The 19,624-nt window shown below is 36.7% G+C and overlaps 1 protein-coding gene and 1 non-coding gene across 7 annotated transcripts in view; both read right to left on the minus strand.

Moving 5' to 3' along the window:
* The window catches only part of LOC118018625 (probable E3 ubiquitin-protein ligase HERC4), a 131,369-nt gene that overhangs the window by 51,150 nt on the left and 60,595 nt on the right, over positions 1-19,624 (minus strand). For 5 of the 6 annotated variants that reach the window (XR_004681441.1, XR_004681442.1, XM_035017325.1 and 2 more), the window contains 6 exons: positions 17,629-17,789; positions 3,347-3,423; positions 2,947-3,071; positions 1,714-1,773; positions 1,467-1,578; positions 779-968 (listed from right to left, as the gene is read on the minus strand). Coding sequence is in view for 4 of the 6 variants with exons in the window: in XM_035017325.1 (XP_034873216.1) it covers positions 779-968; positions 1,467-1,578; positions 1,714-1,773; positions 2,947-3,071; positions 3,347-3,423; positions 17,629-17,789 (725 nt within the window). In the remaining 2 variants the exon portion in view is untranslated. Of the gene's footprint in view, positions 1-778; positions 993-1,466; positions 1,579-1,713; positions 1,774-2,946; positions 3,072-3,346; positions 3,424-17,628; positions 17,790-19,624 lie in introns of those variants that run through there. The other variant, XM_035017344.1, reaches the window with a different exon arrangement.
* LOC118019162 lies at positions 2,014-2,132 on the minus strand. Its single transcript, XR_004681597.1, has one exon. It is a non-coding gene; the product is annotated as a 5S ribosomal RNA (ribosomal RNA).

Raw genomic sequence — 19,624 nt, forward strand, 5'->3', positions numbered from 1 at the left:
AAACTTTGACAACATGGAAGCAATACTCTTGTGAGTCCCTGCTTCACTCTTATTCACTAATTATCTCAGAATTGAGGATTCTACTCTTTGCTTACTACTTCTCTCTGCTCACTCTCAGCCTAAAACTTTTTGTACTGATTTTATGACTTCTATATATCTTAGCTTCACAAACCTATAAATTCTATCAGGAACCCATTCTATTGGGTTAAATGTAGCAAACAAACTATAATGGCCAGGAGACAGAGATGAAATCCATACAAATTGAAAAATTAAAGTGAGAAAAGTTTAGGCCAAAAAATTACAGTAGGCAGAGACAGAACAATAAAATCAGATTAGTGGTAGAATCTCTTCTACATGGAGAGAAATAATATCAAACAGGGGAAATTAGCAAGTGAGAGATATACAAGGCAAAGAGTTAACAAGAGTTCAAAGAGGATTTAATACCCATGTTTGTTCAGTTTTAATTGTTCCTCCACCTTTACTTCTTTAATAAGCAAGACAAAGGGGATGAGGGAGGGGAATACAGAAAATAGTTATCTTTCCTGATATGGTCTCTGCTGTTGTGTTTGATTAAAATTTTAATATTTAACATGCTTTGCCTCTAACAACCAGCATGACTAGAAAAAAGCAATAAAAGAAAAACAGGTTTATTCTTCTGTAAGACACTGTCAAATAAGCAGGGTAGCAAAATTTCAGACAGCAAAAAAAATTAAAAACTTATGAGCATTTTCATTTAAAGAGAAAAAGTTACGAAAGAAAAAAAGACTAAAATTCTTACCAAGTACTTTCAATGGTGCCTTTTCTAGGTTCACAAGAGCTGTACCAAAGGGAATTGCTATTGTTGTGAAACTGCTGGAATCACTCATCAGGGGGCATTCTGGTAGAGTAAGATAAAACCTCAATGCTTCAACATCAGGTAAGGAGCTAGTCAGTTTAGGAATAAGATTCTTTTCCAAACTAGCTGCCACCTATATTTTGACAAAAAGTAAAACCTACTTTATTTAAAATGAATGTACTTTCCAAAAAGAAGAAGAAAAATCATAAACACGGCAAACATGAAATGGTGAAAAAAATGTATCTTACAATGAATCAATGAATGTACTTTGAGGCACAGTGTAAATTAATGCCTAAGCATTGCTAAGAGCATTTTAAAAATCTTGTGTGTAAGTCTCAATTTAAACTCTCTACAGCTATACCTATATAAACCAACACGGTAATGTTAAGTATTAAAGGTCTACTCAAACATCTGGGGAGATTTACAGATATTTGATAGCTAAACCGTAAATTCTTTAAAATAAAACCTTATTTTAATTCTTATATTAGCTTACATAAAAAATCACAGAAACCACAACACAATGAAACATCTGAAACTATAAAGTTAATTAGGCTATAAATAGACAAAATAACATGGAATATAAAGTTCAACGGGCTACATAACACAAATATAAAATACTTTAAGAACAAACCTGCTGAGATATCTGAGGATGATCAGGTTGTATAAGTTTGTGGAATAAAAGCCTAGCAGCATTCATATCAACCCCTGAAAATTTGGTGCCTGTTCTATAGTGATCATCATTGCTATAAAAGAAAAAAACAGAAAAAGAAAAGAGAGAGAAGGAAAATAATAAAGCCTTAAAGTTATTTCACTTATTTAATATATTACTTAATACAATAGATTTTAAAAATTCCGTATACCAAAGAATTACCACTTACCTAACAGCTAGAAAACTTCCATTTAGACAACCAGAGGAAGAAAACGTTCCATCTATTTCACTAAAAAGAAAGTTAAAAATCCCCAAATCACAAAATGAGAAATCTACTGTTCACTTTTTTAATCAAAATATTTAATATAATATTTAATGCCACAGATCACTCCTCTAACCAATACTCAACCAGTATAAATCAAAATTTTATAAATTACTAAATTACTAAGGATTAAAGTAATACAGCTTACCCTAGACTTTCTCAAATTCATCAGACAAATCCTATGTTCGTTCTTTCTTTTTTTTTTAAAGCCTACAGCACCCGGTATTCCCAGGCGGTCTCCCATCCAAGTACTAACCAGGCCCGACCCTGCTTAGCTTCCGAAATCAAATGAGATCAGGGGTATTCAGGGCGGTATGACCACAGACACAAATCTGATGTTGTTAAAAAAAAATTTTTTTTACATAAACATATACATTTAATTTTCTTAACTATACATGATGGTAAATCTAATGTAGGATGTTATTTTTTTTGAAGTCCACTCTTCGGCTTTTAAGAAAAATTTTAATTTGGGAAAATAATCTATCATTAAAAAACAGCTTCTCGGATACAGTCCCTCATCCCCAAAACCAATGCTACCTGCAGTAACAGAAAACTCTAACTACTAAACAAGTTCATCTATAAGCAAAATATTCAAGAAAGATTTAATACTTAAGTCTTTTAGGGAGTATAAAAGTTAAAAGACAGTGAACACTAGGAAGCTAGAAGTAACATTATTTTAAACCCAATCCTAAAGTGATTGTGTTTAATATTTTAAGTTATCATTTAATATTATGGATATGAAAGAATTACAACATATATAAATTCAAATGAGATCTCTTAAAATATCCATTATTATAGAAATTCTAGACATTTAAACTTATGATTTTTTTTTTGGTGAGTGATATTAATAAAATATTTATTAAAATAAAAACTTCTAGGGCGCCTGGGTGGCTCAGATGGTTAAGCGTCTGCCTTCGGCTCAGGTCATGATCCCAGGGTCCTGGGATCGAGTCCCGCATCGGGCTCTCTGCTCCTTGGGAGCCTGCTTCTCCCTCTGCCTCTCTCTCTGTCTCTGTCTCTCATGAATAAATAAAAAAAATAAAATAAAATAAAAAAAATAAAAACTTCTAAGTACCAGATAGCACTACCATGGAGGTAAAAGGTTGTGTTTGTGTTGTGTAGGTAAAATGTTTTTCTTACTTGGCTATCTCCACAGGCAACCTTCCAGAGGGGTAGCTCAGCCATTTTTGAATTAGAGCTTCATTCAGAGTCCAGATCTGCTTTGAAGGATCAGGACATCTAAAGTCATCTGGTGGTCCACAGTTCTAAATTTAAAATAAGTAGATTAGCCAGAGAGAAGATATATATGTAACTTATACCAAGACATGTTTCCACTATGTATTTAAGTTTTTTTTAACAGAGTATATCTCTACTAAATATCTGAAACAATACTTATCAACTAGATCAGAAAAATTCTGTAGACTTGGGGGCAAAAAAATTTAAGGCAATTACTTTGTAACATACAAAGAACATTAATATGGGCTTTAAAAATTCTTCAAAGTTATTTGAGCTCAGTAATTATTTGTATGACTGCTATTACCTGGCGATTAGAATAATGTGAAAAGCTTTGATCTCCCCCTGAGAAAATTCTTTTCACACAGAAATATTCTTCAGAATCTGTAATAAAAATAAGATGTAAATAAATTTAAGATTTATATGACATTTTCAGAGCATCAAATATGCTACTGGATTTTCTCTTAATAATCTAACTCAATTAAACCTCCCATTCAGCATTCAATGATATAAAAGGACTTGGAATATTTTGATTACTATGGAAATGAGATTGACCAAGTGACACACATTGAATAATTCCATAAGCATAAACAGCACTTGGTAAGTTTGCCAAGTCTTTCTTCTGGCTTACACAAAAAGGTGCTGTTTTCTAGTCTATGTCTTTTTTATCTCAATATATTTTACTTTAAACTGAAGATGATGTAAAAGTGAATGAAGCGTATAAAAGAGAGCTCAGAAGAAAATAAAGAATATTCATTTTTTTAAAAGAATGGTAACAAATGTTAAAACTTCTTGAGTAAAATACTTGATAATGCAAAATTATTTTCATTTAATATAGCTGTACAAAAATAAGATGACACACACAGCTCTTCATTGGCAACTATTTTATCAATAAAACCCAAATCCACTGCCTGGGTGGCACAGTCAGTTAAGCTCCAACTCTAGGTTTCCGTTCAGGTTGTGATCTCGAGCCCTATGTCAGGCTCTGTGCTCTGCTTTCAGTGGGAGTCTTCTTAAGACTCTCCCTCTGCACCTCCCCCCAACCCACTTTCTCTCAAAAAAAGAAAGCTTAAAAAAAAAAAATCCAGTTCAAAAAAATTAATAAGCAAATTTAGTAGCAGTAAAATTAAGTTCTTTTTCAAAAAGATATTTGATACCTCTTCCTTTCTTTTTTTTTTGCTTCTCAAAATGGAAAGAGTATTATCAAAAGTACTGCGGGGAGTGGGGGAGAGTACTGCTTGGCTAGTACTTAGAGGTATCACATACCAAAACATTAAAGCCCAATACTGTAACCTAAGGCTCATAATTTCCAAATATAATACATTTCTGTCATCCTACTCCTGACCCCCACACCACCCTTTAGTTTACTAGTTCTTTACCTTGTATTGTTTGTGACCATGGCTGCTACAGAATTATACATTCTTAAGGAAGGACCACATCTTAATTTCCTTGATTATTCCTTACTACCAAGCACAATGTTTTATTTGCAAAAGAACTCATTAAATATTCGTTAACATCAATATATAATATGAAGTAATATTTACCTAGCTTAGAACATACTAAAAACCTCAGAATTCAGAACATTAACATGACTAAATTTTTCACAAGTACCAAGAATGCTCTAGATCACAAATAACTTTTAAGAACAGATTAATGGGTAAATCTAAAATATTAAATAATGATTCCACTTAAAATCTTTTCTCTACATCATTTTCACAAATCTAAATGAAATTGTTCGCTTCCTTAGAAGATTTAGCAGGATGTTATTCATTTATCCCTAAAATGTGATTCTGCTCTCTATAAATAATCAAGAAGGATGAGTACAGCACATGAATACGTTTCTTGGGAATATGAGGAGGGTACCAAAAATTGTTTTTCTTAATTTCCTTTTAATCCTACTCCAAAAAGTTTACATAATCTAGTTATCTGTCTTACACAGCTTCTTGCAGACTGAATTTTGCTAATTGTATCCTTAAGGTTTCTCCTCACATTTTTCTTGGTCTTCTGTACTTCCTGTAAATTGGTAGTTGGATCTAGAAAGGCTTTAATTAAAGTCTGATAGTTTCAACAAAACTATTACAAGGTGGTAGTGGGGGCTGTTCTTCTATCAGGAAGCACATAATGTGTGGCTGGGTTCCTTTCTGCAATGTTAGGAACCACTGACGCTCAGTGCTTAGACTATTAATTCATTGTGGGTTGAAAAATGATGATATGCGAACATTACTTCCTCATCTTGTAGCTGGCCCATTAGCTTCCCAAACTACAGAGTTTGTTACCCTGTAATAGGAAAAAATTAACTCTTGGTCTTTTCCATTTATTTGCTCTTCTCTTGCCTTTTAAACTTGCATTTCTTTGATACTAAAGAGGATAATAATTTTTCTTTCTTTTTAAAAATATTTTATTTATTTGACACAGAGAGAGCACAAGCAGGTAAAGCAGCAGGCAGAGGGAGAAGGAGAAGCAGGCTCTCCTCTGGGGCTCGATCCCAGAACCCTGGGATCATGACCTGAGCCAAAGGCAGACACTTAACCGACCGAGCCACCCAGGCGCCCCAATAATAATTTTTCTTAAAGATTTATTTATTTATTTTAGAGAAAAAGAGAGTGCATGAGCAGGAGGAGGGGGAGAGAATCTCAGCAGATTCCCCGCCGAGTGTGGGGCCTCACACGGGGCTGATCTCACAACCCCAAAATCATGACCTGAGCCAAAATCAAGACTGACTGAGCCACCCAGGTGCTCCAAGAGGGTAATAATTTTTGCATGAGTTTTAGTAACATGAATTTCCTCTTTGAGCATTTCCATTAATTTCCTTTAACTATTAAGTGTGTTAATGTTTGTCTTATTTATTTATTAGGTGTCTCCCTGTTTTTCTCACCAATATGTATGAGCACTTTGGATATTCAGGCTAATTAATCCTAGGCTGTATTTGCTACAACAATTTTTCTTAAATATTTAATTTTGACTCACAGAAGATTTGTTTTTCCATTTAATCAAATGTATTTATCTCTTCCTTTATAAAGACTTTCATTGCCATAATGCTGAGAAAGGCTTTCCCATTTCATGTGTGTGTGTGTGTGTGTGTTTTTAAAGTAATCTCCCACCCAACGTGGGGCTCCAACTCACAACCTCGATACCAAGAGTCACATGCTCTTTCGACTGAGGCAGCCAGGAGCCCCAAGGCTTTTCCCATGTTTGAATCAGAGAATTATTTTCTTAAGAACTTTTAAACATTTAATTCTTTAATCCTTTATACTTTAGCGTTATAAACTATTAGGTTATATATATAACTCAGATTAGGATCTAAACTGACCTTTTCTCCCCAATTTTCATGTGCTGAGTAATTCTCCTTTCTCAGATTAGTGATGCCTTGTTTTAAAGTTATGAAAAGGCACTACCTCTTCCACCTATAACCACAATGCTAAAAAATACTGACACTCTACCAAAGTGCTCTCTCAAAGTCCTTGAGAATATATATCTCCAAGAACAATTACCAAGGAACTAGAGTTTGAATTTGAAATAAAATTTATATACAATGTAAGTTATATATACACCTTATAAAATATTATATTCTTATATAAAGTATAACATACCTTATATAGGGTGTGTGTATATATATATACACATATATATACACACTTATATAGGGTATAATAGAATATAAATATTATATACAATACCTACATGGAATTCCCCTTCCTCCGGACCTTCCATTAAATTCTAATGATCTGAATATCTATGTATATACCAATAATCTGATTTGTTATAGTTTTATATAGTACATATTGTCATATCTAGGAGGGCTATTTCACATTCTCCTTGCTCTTTACAAAATACTTTTTACATTGTAAGAAAAAATTGTGAAGACTTTGAAACAGGGCTCCCTGCCTACCAATACTAAGCCCTGATTAAAGCATCCTTCAGGAATTGCTGAAAGGTGTTACTGAGCTACTTACTATTCTGTAAATTGTACTTCTATTTAGGAGCAGTACTGACAGAGATACAACAATGTACGTGTTCTTTTTTTTTTTTTTAAGATTTTAGGGACTCCTGGGTGGCTCAGTCAATTAAGCGTCTGCCTTCGTCTCAGGTCATGACCCTAGGGTCCTGGGATCGAGTCCCACATCGGGCTCCTTGCTCAGCGGGGAGTCTGCTTCTCCCTCTGCCTGCCGCTCCCCCTGCTTGTGCTCTCTCTCTCTCTCAATAAATAAAATCTTTATAAAAAAAGATTGCCAGAGAGAGAAAGAGAGCATGCATACAAGCAGGGGGCGTGGCAGAGGGAGAGGCAGGCTCCCCACTGAGCAGGGAGCCCAACAGAGGTTCAATCCCAGGACCCTGGGATCAGGACCTGCGCAGAAAGCAGACACTTAACCAACTAAGCCACCCAGGTGCCCCCCCCCCCTTTTTTTTTAAAGATTTATTTATTTTAGAGAGAGAAGCACGCAGAGCTGGGGGAACAGCAGGGGGACCTTCAAGTAGATTCCCCACTGAGTGTGGAGCCCAATGCAGGGCTCGATTCCAGGACCCTGAGATCATGACTTGAGCCAAAATCAAGAGTTGGATGCTTGACCAACTGAGTCACCCAGCACCCCTAAAACTACAAAAATTTTAAAATACTGACTCATTTAAAGATGAGCAATAATGAACGTACTACATGTTAACAAAGATAACATCTTAGTATTAATACGAAAGCCATTTTGATTTCATGGACCTTCTGAGACAACACCACCATCCTGAAGCAAGTCTGTTTGCTTTAGAATATGAAAGAACATAAATGAAGACAATGGAGCAAGTGAATTTTATTTGCCTTGGTTTATATTTGACTCTGAAAAGAAGCTATAAAATGTGTTAACATCTTAGCAAATTTCATTCAATTTTGAAGGGTGTGCTCCTATGGTTTAATGACTAATGCCTTCACCTATGATATAAAATGTTATTCTTTACTTTTTTGTGTAATCTGCTGGACAGCAAAAATTCTGTGTCTTATTAGAATAATCTTTGATACTTTGTTGACTTTATTGTCTTTCATTATTTAAGGGGGGAAAAAACCAAATGTTCCTCAGTTTTGAAAGAGCTAAAAGTTCTTTTCAATCTCATTACCCTCTACATTTATTTTGAAATCTTTTACTGTCACTTTGATAATAAAGAGTTCAAATTTCCTCTATTTCTTTGATTTTTGCCTTCCTATTATGGATTCAATTGTTTCCCCAAAATTCGTATGTTGAAGTCTTAACCCTAGTAATTCAGAATATAACTGTATTTACAGACAGAGCCTTTAAAGAGGTGATGAAGGTAAAATGAAGCTGTAAGGGTACCTGGTGTCCTTATTATAAGAGGAAAAGACATCAGTGATGCATACACACAGAGAAAAGGCCATGTGAGGACACAGAAAAAGGCAGCCATCGCTAGCCAAGGAGAGAGGCCTCAGAAGAAACCAAACTCCTGACATGACACCTTGATCATGGACTTCTAGCCTCCAGAACTTTGAGGAAATAAATTTCTGTTCTCTAAGCCACCCAGCTTGTGGTATTTTTTATGGCAGCTCTAGCAAACGAACATGATTTGCAAAATCATATCCTAAATATAGAAAAATAAAACTTCTAAGATACCTTTTACGAAAATATCTTTGAGATTTTCCAGACAGGCCTTGGAGAATTATAAAGGTTGTTCTTTTATTACACAAGAAGAGATGCGAGAAATACAGGTTTGTTTGATGTGTTACTATTTCAAGAGTTGCATGGGAAGAGCTGTCAAATCAGAAAAGATACTTAATCTTCCCAAAGTTAAATTTATATGGTAAAATGTAATTAATATAAACGTTTCAAAAACTGTTTCTCTTATGGGAAGTCCCTGGGGATTTGTCAATATCCTTGTTTTCCATATGTTTAAATATGAAGTAAAACACTATTCAAAACTCTTATGAAATTGTTCTTATTTTCCTATATTTATCAAAGTTCTGGTCCTATTTTTAATTATTATTTAACTGTTATTTTAAACGTTTTGTGGTATATTCTTACCGCTTTAATTCACATCTAGTTATCTCCTTGGTTTGCAAATGGGATGTATTTCAGACTTACGCATGAAGTCTTATAAAAAATACTGATGTCTGACTTACTGAATCTCTTCACTTGATATTCTTAGTGTTATTCCTGGTACATTAGGTCTCAGGATTATCATGTTATACCGCAACATTTTTCATCTATAAAAAGTTAGAGTCCTCTGTATTTATGAATCAGATGTTAAGAGTCACTGTCTTCTTTAAGAACAAGCTTAATCATCTTTAGAAATGTGTTTTGCATGCCACAGACACAACCAAATATCCCTGTCAGCCATATTATTCCTATAATGAACCCTCTTCAGATCTTTCCATTTTACAGTTATCAGCAATAGACTAGTCACAGTCATTTTAAGCCTGTCATCTATTGATTTTACTCTAATACTTACCTGAAGTCTCTCCTATAAACTCTGGTACAGGCCAGAGTTTGTGTTTTCAAAAAAGAAGGACATCTCAGAGGCATGCAAAAAGGACTGTACTATGTATATGAAACCATTTATACTTCACAGAATAGACACTTAGGTACAGGCTTCTGAGGAAACACAACTCAGAAAACTTTCAGAACATACCCGTGGATTGCATTAGAATTACTCATAATTTCTTTAAAGTTGCTAAGTTGTTTTATGAAATTTCTTATTAGAACACCTTACACTGGAATGAATGAACTGATGAAGAAAAATTTATTGTGGTTATCTGTTTAGAATAATGTTTAATTTTGTTTTAATGTTCTGTTTTTTGGATATATAAGGGAACTATTTGTCCTTCTTCTAAAGATATCTAATTCACAACAATTTTGTAAATTCTGCTTTGTTAAAAATGAAACATTTATAAAAATGGTACTGCCCTCTGCCTCACTTCAGCTTGCCAGTATCTCCCGGAGAGGAGCTTGTACCCTGGTCTGGCATCCCAGTTTTTGTGGCTGCTGCCCAGGAAGCACCTCTAGGTGCTCTGGGGGCCAGTGGGGTTTATGCTCACAGGTCTCACAGGACTGTAATCAACAGAAAAAGTTCTTAAACAGCTACCACCCCTAGGGTACAGCAAGAGACAAAAGATGAAGATGCCCAATCTTTCTGTGAGAGTCCCATTAGCTTATCTTTGTAGCTGTGGCCTGACAGGCAGGCTTCTAATTAAACACAGGTCTAAGGGCCTACTGTAATCCTCCCTAGAGACCTCAGAAGGAGGGCCTTATCTCTGTGTTCTCCCTCTGCCACACGCCAGAGCACCATTATTTCCCCTCAGGGGAAATGTAGACACATCTGGCCCTGGTTTTTGTGGCTGCCACCTAGTGGATACCCCGATTGCCTGGTTCTGGTGGACTGCGGGACTTGCATTCCTGGGACCGGGTTCCCATGGGCTGTAGAAATCAAAGAGACAGTTCTTGGCTGGCTACCACCCCCCAGTCACAGCACAAACAGCAGACTGAAATACACCCCCAGTCTTTCTGTGAAAAAGGCCTACTTGCATGTCCTGGAGCTTCGACCTTAGGGGCAGGCTTCTGGTTTAGCATACATCTATCGATTTACTAAGGTGATCTCTGGGGACTAAGGCTAGCAGATGCCTTCTTTGCCCTGTCCTCTGCATTACTACAAGTCACTGCTATCTCCTGGAGTGGAGCTTGGACCATGCATGGTCTGGTGTCCTGATTTTCATGGCTGCTGCCCAGGGGACCCCTCTAGGCTCTCTGGTGGCTAGTGGGACTTTCACTTGTGGTCCCACAGGACCGTATATATTTGCATACTTTAAAAGCTGCTGCCTGAGAGTCTGGCTTCCAATCAGCCTGAATCTAGGTGCTGCCTGAGATCCTCCCATTTGGGACACCCACAGGCCTTGGCACACCCTCAATTAGTGGGAACCACAAAAAATAAAAGACTGCTTGGACAATCACAAAGGTCTGAGAGACAACCAAGAGCTAGGGCAGGGTTGAACTATATTACAAAGCTCTAATAATCAAAACAGTATGGTATTGGCATAAAAACAGACACTTAGATCAATGGAACAGAATAGAGAAGCCAGAAATAAACCCACAAATACATGGTCAATTTATGACAAAGGAGCCAAGAATATACAATGGGAAAAAGACAATCTCTTTAATAGATGGTGTTGGAAAACCTGGACAGCCAATATGCAAAAGAATAAAATTGGACAACTATCTTACCCCATAAACACTAACTCAAAATGGATTAAAGACTTGAACGTTATGACCGGAAATCATAGAACTCCTGGAAGAAAACATAGGCAGTAGTTGACATCAATCTTAGAGATGATTTTTTGGGTTTGACACCAAAAGCAAAGACAAGAAAAACTAAAAAGCTTCTGCACAGCAAAGGAAACCATCAACAAAATGAAAAGGCAACCTGTGGAATGGAAGAAAATATTTGCAAATGATATATTTGATAAGAGATTAATATCCAAAATAAAGATGAATAGCAAAAAAATAAAACTGAATAGCAAAAAGGCAAATAATCTGATTAAAAATGGACGGAAGATCTGAATAAACATTTCTCCAAGGAAGACATACAGATGACCAACAGGTACATGAAAAGGTGCTCAACATCACTAATCATCAAAGAAAAGCAAATCAAAACCACACTGAGAAATTACCTGTAAGACTGGCTACTATAAAAAACACAGGAAATAACAAGTGCTGGTGAAAATGTGGAGTAAAGGGAACCTTTGTGCACTGTTGGTGGGAATATAAATTAGTACAACCACTATAGAAAATGGTATGAAAATTCCTTAAAAAAATTAAAAATAGAACTACCATGCAATTCTACTTCTGTGTATTTATCCAAAGAAAATGAAAAAAACAAACTTGAGAATATATATGCACCCCCCCATGTTCCCTGCAGCATTATTTACAATACCTAAGACATGGAAGCAACCTAAGTGTCCACCGATAGATGAATGGTTAAAGAAAATCTGATACACACACACACAGGAATATTATTTAGTCATAAAAAAGAAGGAAATCTTGCCATTTGTTACAACATGTATGAACCTTGAAGGTAATAGGATAAGTGAAATAAGTCAGAGAAAGGCAAATACTGTATGATCTCACTTACTTCCATGTGGAATCTTAGGGGAAAAAAAAGCTCATAGATACAGGGAACAAATCGGTAGTTGCCAGAGGTAAGGCAGGTGGGAGGGTGGACAAGATGGGTGACAGGGGTCAAAAGGTATAAATCTGGACACAGATCCACAGAGAGAGAGAATGCCATGTGAAGATGAAGGCAATGATCTACTAGCCAGGAAATGCCAAAGATTGCCAGCAAACCACCAGAGGCTAGGAGAGACACATGAAACAGAGGCTCCCTTATAGCCCTCAGAAGAAAGTAATCCTGGGGTGCCTGGGTGGCGCAGTTGGCTAAGTGTTTTTGGCTCAGATCATGATCTCACGTTGGACTCTCTGCTTCTCCCTCTCCCTCTGCCCCTCCCCACCCAACTCTGCTTGTGCATGCTCTCTCTCAAATAAGTAAATAAAATCTTAAAAAAAGAAGAAACCCTGCTTTTTCTTGGATTTCTAGCCTCCAGAACTGAGTCAATAAATTTGTGTTGTTCAAGCTACTCAGTTTGTGCTATTTTGTTACAGCAGCCCTAGAACACTAACACAGTTGTCCAAACTTTATACATTCTAAAGAAAGGTCTGCCCTATACCAAACTCCAAGGGCATAATCCCAAAGTCTGGAGTATCCTGTTAAGAATGTTTTTGTTTACCTGTGACCTTGAGGCCACATCAGATAGTTTATGCTAACAATGTGATTTATGGTGGGGGCCATGGGCTTCACCTCTGAAGGGACTGAGCAAATTAAATTCACATTTAAATGGGGCGCCTGGGTGGCTCAGTTGGTTGAACATCTGACTCTCTTGGTTTCAGCTTATGTCATGATCTCATGGGTCATGAGATCAACCCCTGTGTCAGGCTCCGTGCTCAGCAGGGAGTCTGTCTGAAGACTTTCCCTCTGCTTCTCCCCACACTCTCTCTCTCTCTCTCTCTGAAATAAATAAAACTTAAAAAAATTTAAATTCACATTTAACTAGTTTTTATCCTACACAGCCTTAGTATAGTGCAAAATAATTATCAACCATTATATATATGACACACACATATATATATATAATTTGTGGTAAAATATACATAAAATTTCCCATTTTACTGCACATCTATAAACAGAAAAAATGACCAATGGAAGGTAGGAACTGTGGAGAATTGATTCATGGGAGAAAAAGGCCCCTGGCACGGCATAGGGCAGGGAGCCCTAGTGGTGGAGTGGGGAGTGAGAGACAAGGGGAGAGAGAAAGAGGTTGGGGGGGGGGGGAGGAGTGAAAACACACAGAGGACTGTACAAGAGAAATGTTCCCAAAACCACTGACTAGAAATAAGGAGAGGGTTTCAATACTGCCAGTTTTTTATAAACAGCAGAGCGCAGAGTTTGAAGTTTTGGAGGTCAGTGCCATAGCCAGGGTTACCTGGCAGCACTCAGGGAGGGAAGCAGCCGGGGCCACAGGAGCAGGCGGAGCAGGCTGAGGATCTCCTGGGTTGCACAGGGAGAAACGGTTCCCCCTGCTGGGAGTGCATTTGGTAGAGGTGATACTGGTTTGTTTGTTTTTTTTAAACGATTTTATTTATTTATTCATGAGAGAGAGAGAGAGAGAGGCAGAGGAAGAAGCAGGATCCCAAGGAGCAGGGAGCCTGATGCGGGACTCGATCCCAGGACCCTGGGATCATGACATGAGCCGAAGGCAGACGCCCAACCATCTGAGCCACCCAGGCACCCGAGGTGATACTGGTTTTGTTTTTTTGGATACAGAAAGAGCAATTCTTTTATTTTTTAAATTATCTACATATTTTTTAATTTTTAATTTTCTATCTTTGTCTATCAAGCTTCTCTTAACAAGCAGACCAAAACACACCTAGCTTCCTTTATTTTTTTAAATTTAAAATTTTTGTTTTATTTTGCTTTATTTATTTTATTTTATTTATTCATCCCAAAAGGAAGAACAGGAAGAAATGATGACCAGGGATTTAATCAATACAGATATAAGTAAGATGTCTGAACTAGAATTTAAAACAACAATTATAAGGATATTAGCTGGACTTGAAAAAAGCACAGAAGACACTAGAGAATCCTTTACTGCAGAGATAAAAGAGCTAAAAGCTAGTCAAGCTGAAATTAAAAATGCTATAAATGAGATGCAAACCCAAATGGATGCTGTAACAATGAGGATAGACGAAGCAGAGGAATCAGTGATACTGAAAATAAAATTATGGAAAATAATAAAGCTGAAAAGAAGAGGGAAACAAAGATGATGGATCACAAAGGCAGACTTAGGGAATTCTGTGACTTATTAAAACATTAATAACATTCATATCATAGGAGTCCCAGAATGATGAAGAGAGAGAAAAAGAGGCAGAAGGTTTATTTAAGCAAATTATAGCTGAACATTTCCCCTTAAGTAATCTGGGAAGGACACAGACATTAAAATCCAAGAAGCATGGAGAACTCTCATTAAATTCAACAAAAGCCAGCCATCACCAGAGATATCACAGTCAAATTCACAAAATACACAGACAAGGAAAGAATCCTGAAAGCAGCACGGGAAAAAAAAGTCCTTAACCTACAAGGGAAGACAGATCAGGATCACAGCAGATTTGTCCACAGTAACCTGGCAGGCCAGAAGAGAATGACAGGATATATATAAAGTGCTGAACGGGAAAAGTATGCAGCCAAGAATGCTTTATTCTGCAAGGCTGTCATTCAGAATAGGAGGAGAGATGAAGAGTTTCCCAGACAAACAAAAACTAAAGGAGTTCATTGACCACTAAACCAGCCTTGCAAGAAATATTAAGGGAGACTCTGGGGAAAAAACCAAAAGCAACAAAAACTAGAAAGGAACGAAGAACATCATCAGAAACACCAACTTTATAGGTAACACAATGGCACTAAATTCGTATCTTTCAATGATGACTCTGAATGTAAATGGACTAAATGCTCTAATCAAAAGACATAGCGTATCAGAATGGATAAAAAACCAAGACCCATCTACATGCTGCCTATAACAGACTCATTTTAGACCTAAAGATCCAATCAGAAATTCTGTACCCATTATACAACTCCTCCGTTCTCCCCTTCCCCAAGTCCCTGATAACCACTATTCTTTCTGTCTCTATACATTTAACTGTTCTAGGTACCTCATATAAGAGCAGTCCTATGATATATTGTCCTTCTGTGTCTGGCTCTTTTGACTTAGCATAGTATTTACAAGGTTCATCCATGTTGTACCATGTATCAAAATTTTATTCCTTATTATGGCTAATTTTCAATTACATGCACATACCACATTTTTTTATCCATTCATCTGTTGATGGGACACTCGAGTTGTTCACACCTATTGGCTACTGTGAATCGACAAACTTCTGATGAAACTAAATTGTAGCCAAACAACTAATTTTAAAATTCCATCTCCTTTCCCATTTGAAAGCAAATAATCTCAAGGTACAGTTTCAAGGGTAACAAAATGCACCCCGAAGTGACCAAACTTTACAAACAGAAATACGTGATTCTTTACAATATTCATGCTGCTTTAAATTACAGAATCTCTTGGGGCGCCTGGGTGGCTCAGTCGTTAAGCGTGTGCCTTCAGCTCAGGTCATGATCCCAGAGTCCTGGGATCGAGCCCCACATCGGGCTCCCTGCTCGGCGGGAAGCCTGCTTCTCCCTCTTTCATTCCCCTTGCTTGTGTTCCCTCTCTCAGTGTCTCTCTCTATCAAATAAATAAAATCTAAAATAAATAAATGAATAAATAAATAAATAAATAAATAAATAAATAAAATTACAAAATCTCTTTGTTATGTTATTAACAGTGCTCTTCATGGAAGAAACTAATATAATAAAATACCAACATGGCACTAAGTACACAAGAACAGTATTACTAAAATGCATGTTCTAAACCTAAGAGTGACTGGAAGAAAATGAAGGCATATATTAAATACAAAATGAAACAAAAACAAGAAAAAATAGTATCATCTGCTGACCTTTGCTAAATAAAAGCATAATTGAGAATAGCCTTTGTAGTTACCAAAAAAATAATCTTCAAGGTCATTCATAAAAAGTTATGGACCTTTTCAAATATCAACCTTCATAGTATGCTCATCACTGAATAAAATCTTGACAGACCCCAGTCCTCACAATTCAAAGAAAAATCCCTAAGGAAATCAGACACAGTAAAATGAAGAAGAAGAAAATTCTGAGGAATAGTTTAGGATGATAAAGGAAATATATTTTTAAAAGCATATTTTATCTTTTTTAAAAAAAGATTTTATTTATTTGAGAGAGAGCGAGAGAGCACGAGTGGGGTGGGGGCAGAGAGAGAAGCAGGCTCTCTGCTGAGCAGGGAGCCTGATGCAAGGCTCAGTCGTGGGACTCCAGGATCATGATCTGAGCCGGAAGGCAGACACTTAACCGACTGAGTCACCCAGGTGCCCCAAAAAGCATATTTTAGTTGCAGCATGTTAAAAAAGTAAATGAGAAAACAGCATTCAAATATTTCAAACTCCTTAGTAAATTAATACCAATGAAAAAATAACCAGATCTACTGAAAAAATACTAGAAAATAAAAATAAATCACAGATGTGGCTAAAGCAGTAGGGATGTGAAAGCAAATTTTAAAAATTTAATACTTTAAATAGGTAATATATTCATAGGATTCAAATTTCAAAAGGAAAGAAATTGTCATGTATTTTAAAGTCCTGTATATACCCAAATAAATGAAAGCAGCATCTTCAAGAGATATCTGTACACCCATGTTTACAGGATTCACAACAGTCACAAAAGGTGGAAACAATCCAAGTGTCCACCAACAGGTGAGCAGATAAACAAAATGTATATATGTACAATAAAATGTTATTCAGCCTTAAAAAGGAAGGAAATCCTAACACATGCTACAACATGGATAAACCTTAAGGACATTACGCTAAATTTATGAAGTCAGTCAGTCACAAAAAGACAAATACTGTATGATTCCGCTTACATGAGTACCCAGAGCCAAGTCAAATACATAGAGAACAAATGTAGAATGGTGTTTGCCAGCGTGGGAGGAGTGAATGCAGAGTTGCTGTTTAATGAATACAGAGTTCTAGTTTTGTAAGATGAAAAGAGTTCTGGAGACTGGTTGTGCAACAATGTGAATGTACTGAGCACTACTGAATTGTACACCTTAAATGGTTAAGTTCATAACTTTTGTTATGTGTATTTCACACAAAACAAAAATACTCCTGCCCACTGGCATCGAGCCACCACCCAGTTCCCATACGCTCAGCCCTCTGAAACCATTACTACTTTACCATGAGTTTGCTTATGCATAAATAAGGAAGTATAAACAAACTAAGCAAATGTATACACTATTCTGTATCTTGGTATTTTCATTAAACAACTTATTTTGGAATTGTTCCATTTCAAACATAGAAAACTTCATCATTTAAGAGCAACATTTTAACAACTTCAACGTGTGTAGCAAAACTTTAATATAACAAAACTTACCAGTATCTGGTGGACACTGCCCATTATAAGGGAACCAATTTCCTTTCACAGTGAAAGGACTTTTCCTGTTGCTTGTTGAACCAGTTCCTAGCTGCCCATTACCACCAAGTCCAAAAGAATAAATTCGTCCTGATGAAGGAACAAAAGCAGAAGTGTGCTGCCTAGAGTAAAATGATAGAAAATCTCAGACTTTGATATCTTCCAAATAATTTACATTTAGAAAAGCACACAAATATTAACTGATAATTTCTCTCTTCAAAAATACATTAACAAAACCATTATAGTTCTAAAATGTTCTGTGCAAATTAGTTATTAAAAGTCTTACTCTACACTGAATGAATTCTCCACCCAGAAAATTTCCACAAATGTCCAAATTTAGAAAGGCCCAGATCTACAGTGGAATCCCGTATAAGAGATGACTCAGCACAAGAGGTAGCATCTAACTATACTGTCCAAGTTCTCCCATTCCCTTCCCTGTAACATTCTAGCCTAAAGGATCTATGATGACCCACCTTTGGACACCAATCAAAAGTTTTAAAGTAAGAACTGGGCAAGTAATCCAGTGCCAATCAGAAGATTGAGCGGGGTGTGTGTGTGTGTGTGTGTGTGTATAATAAAACAATGCATAAATATATAAAATGAAACAATGTTTCCTTTCTTCTAAAGAAACTGATCCTTATATCTATGCACCCAGACTCCTTTGGAGGTAGCAGAGTGGAAGCAAATCTAAGAAACTGCAGAACTGAAGCTGAAAAAACCCACTAATCTGAACCTATGCAACTCCCTCTGATGTTTCACCACTGTATGTTTAGGAACCTTATATGTTTGGGTTAAAGATGATTATCCAGCTCAGGCCTTGTGTTCCTCAATCTCAGGTTTTATGGCTTCAATCAAGTCCAGCAAATTCTTAAGTGTTCTTTCTATAAATACTGTCTCTCTCACATTTATTCAATTATTTTCTCCTTGATAGTATTATACAAATGTTGCAACTTCCCAATATATCCTACCTATCTTTTAATCTCTCTTTTATATCCATGCCCCTTTGTGGGTAATTTCTCTCGATCTATTTTTCAAATCATACTTTTCTTTTTAGCAGTGTGTCTAACCTATTTTAATTACCCACTTTATTTTAAATTTCAATGATGAAATTTTTATCCCATTTCTAGAAGTTTTTTTTTACCCCAAATCTGCCACCCTGTTTTTCATTTAAAACCCATTATACATTGTGAAATTTAATACATAAACACCAACCCAGGGTGACTTTGACAAGCGCCAAACCCACCTTACAGTAGTCCTGTGGTTACAGATTCTCAGAGGAGATTCAAACCCGAAACTAGACCAAGGACAGAAAAGTCTCCTATGCTAGCAAGGGAGTATTTCATGGTGAACTCTTTCCATGATGTGGTTTTACTGGGAGGAGATCGTTTCTCAGGCCTCACTAATGATTCTATCAGTTCTTAGGTCTCATCTCCTCTCCTAAACTCCTTTGCCCTCTATGGTATATTGTTTATCAAAAGAGCCAAAATTATTCTTCTCTCTATACCCATTATGCTTACAATATGACTTCTGCAGCTGTTTCCATCAAGATGGGGAATCTATTGGGGCACCTGGGTGGCTCAGTCGGCTAAGTGTCTGCTTTCGGCTCAGGTCATGATCCCAGGGTCCTGGGATAGAGCCCCCTGAGCGGGGACCCTGCTTCTCCCTCTCCCTCTGCCTGCTGCTTCCCACCGCCCCCGCCCCACTTATGCTCTGTCAAATAAATAAATAAAATCTTTACAAAAAAAAAAAAAAAAAAGATGGGGAATCTATTTCTCCATGTCTTAAACCTGGGCTCTAACCTGTGGCTTGCTTTGAATACAGAATGCAGCAGAAATGACAGTGTATCTGATCTGACATTATGCCTTACAAGTGGCTTTGCATTCTTTCCCTCTCTCTCTTTAGAACTCTGTTCTACTATCTTGAGACTAATCCAAAATTAGCGTGTAAAGGATGACAT

Source organism: Mirounga leonina, unplaced genomic scaffold (genome assembly GCF_011800145.1).
Source record: "Mirounga leonina isolate KUSES-001 unplaced genomic scaffold, KU_Mleo_1.0 Mir_107, whole genome shotgun sequence".
Lineage (NCBI taxonomy): Eukaryota > Metazoa > Chordata > Mammalia > Carnivora > Phocidae > Mirounga > Mirounga leonina.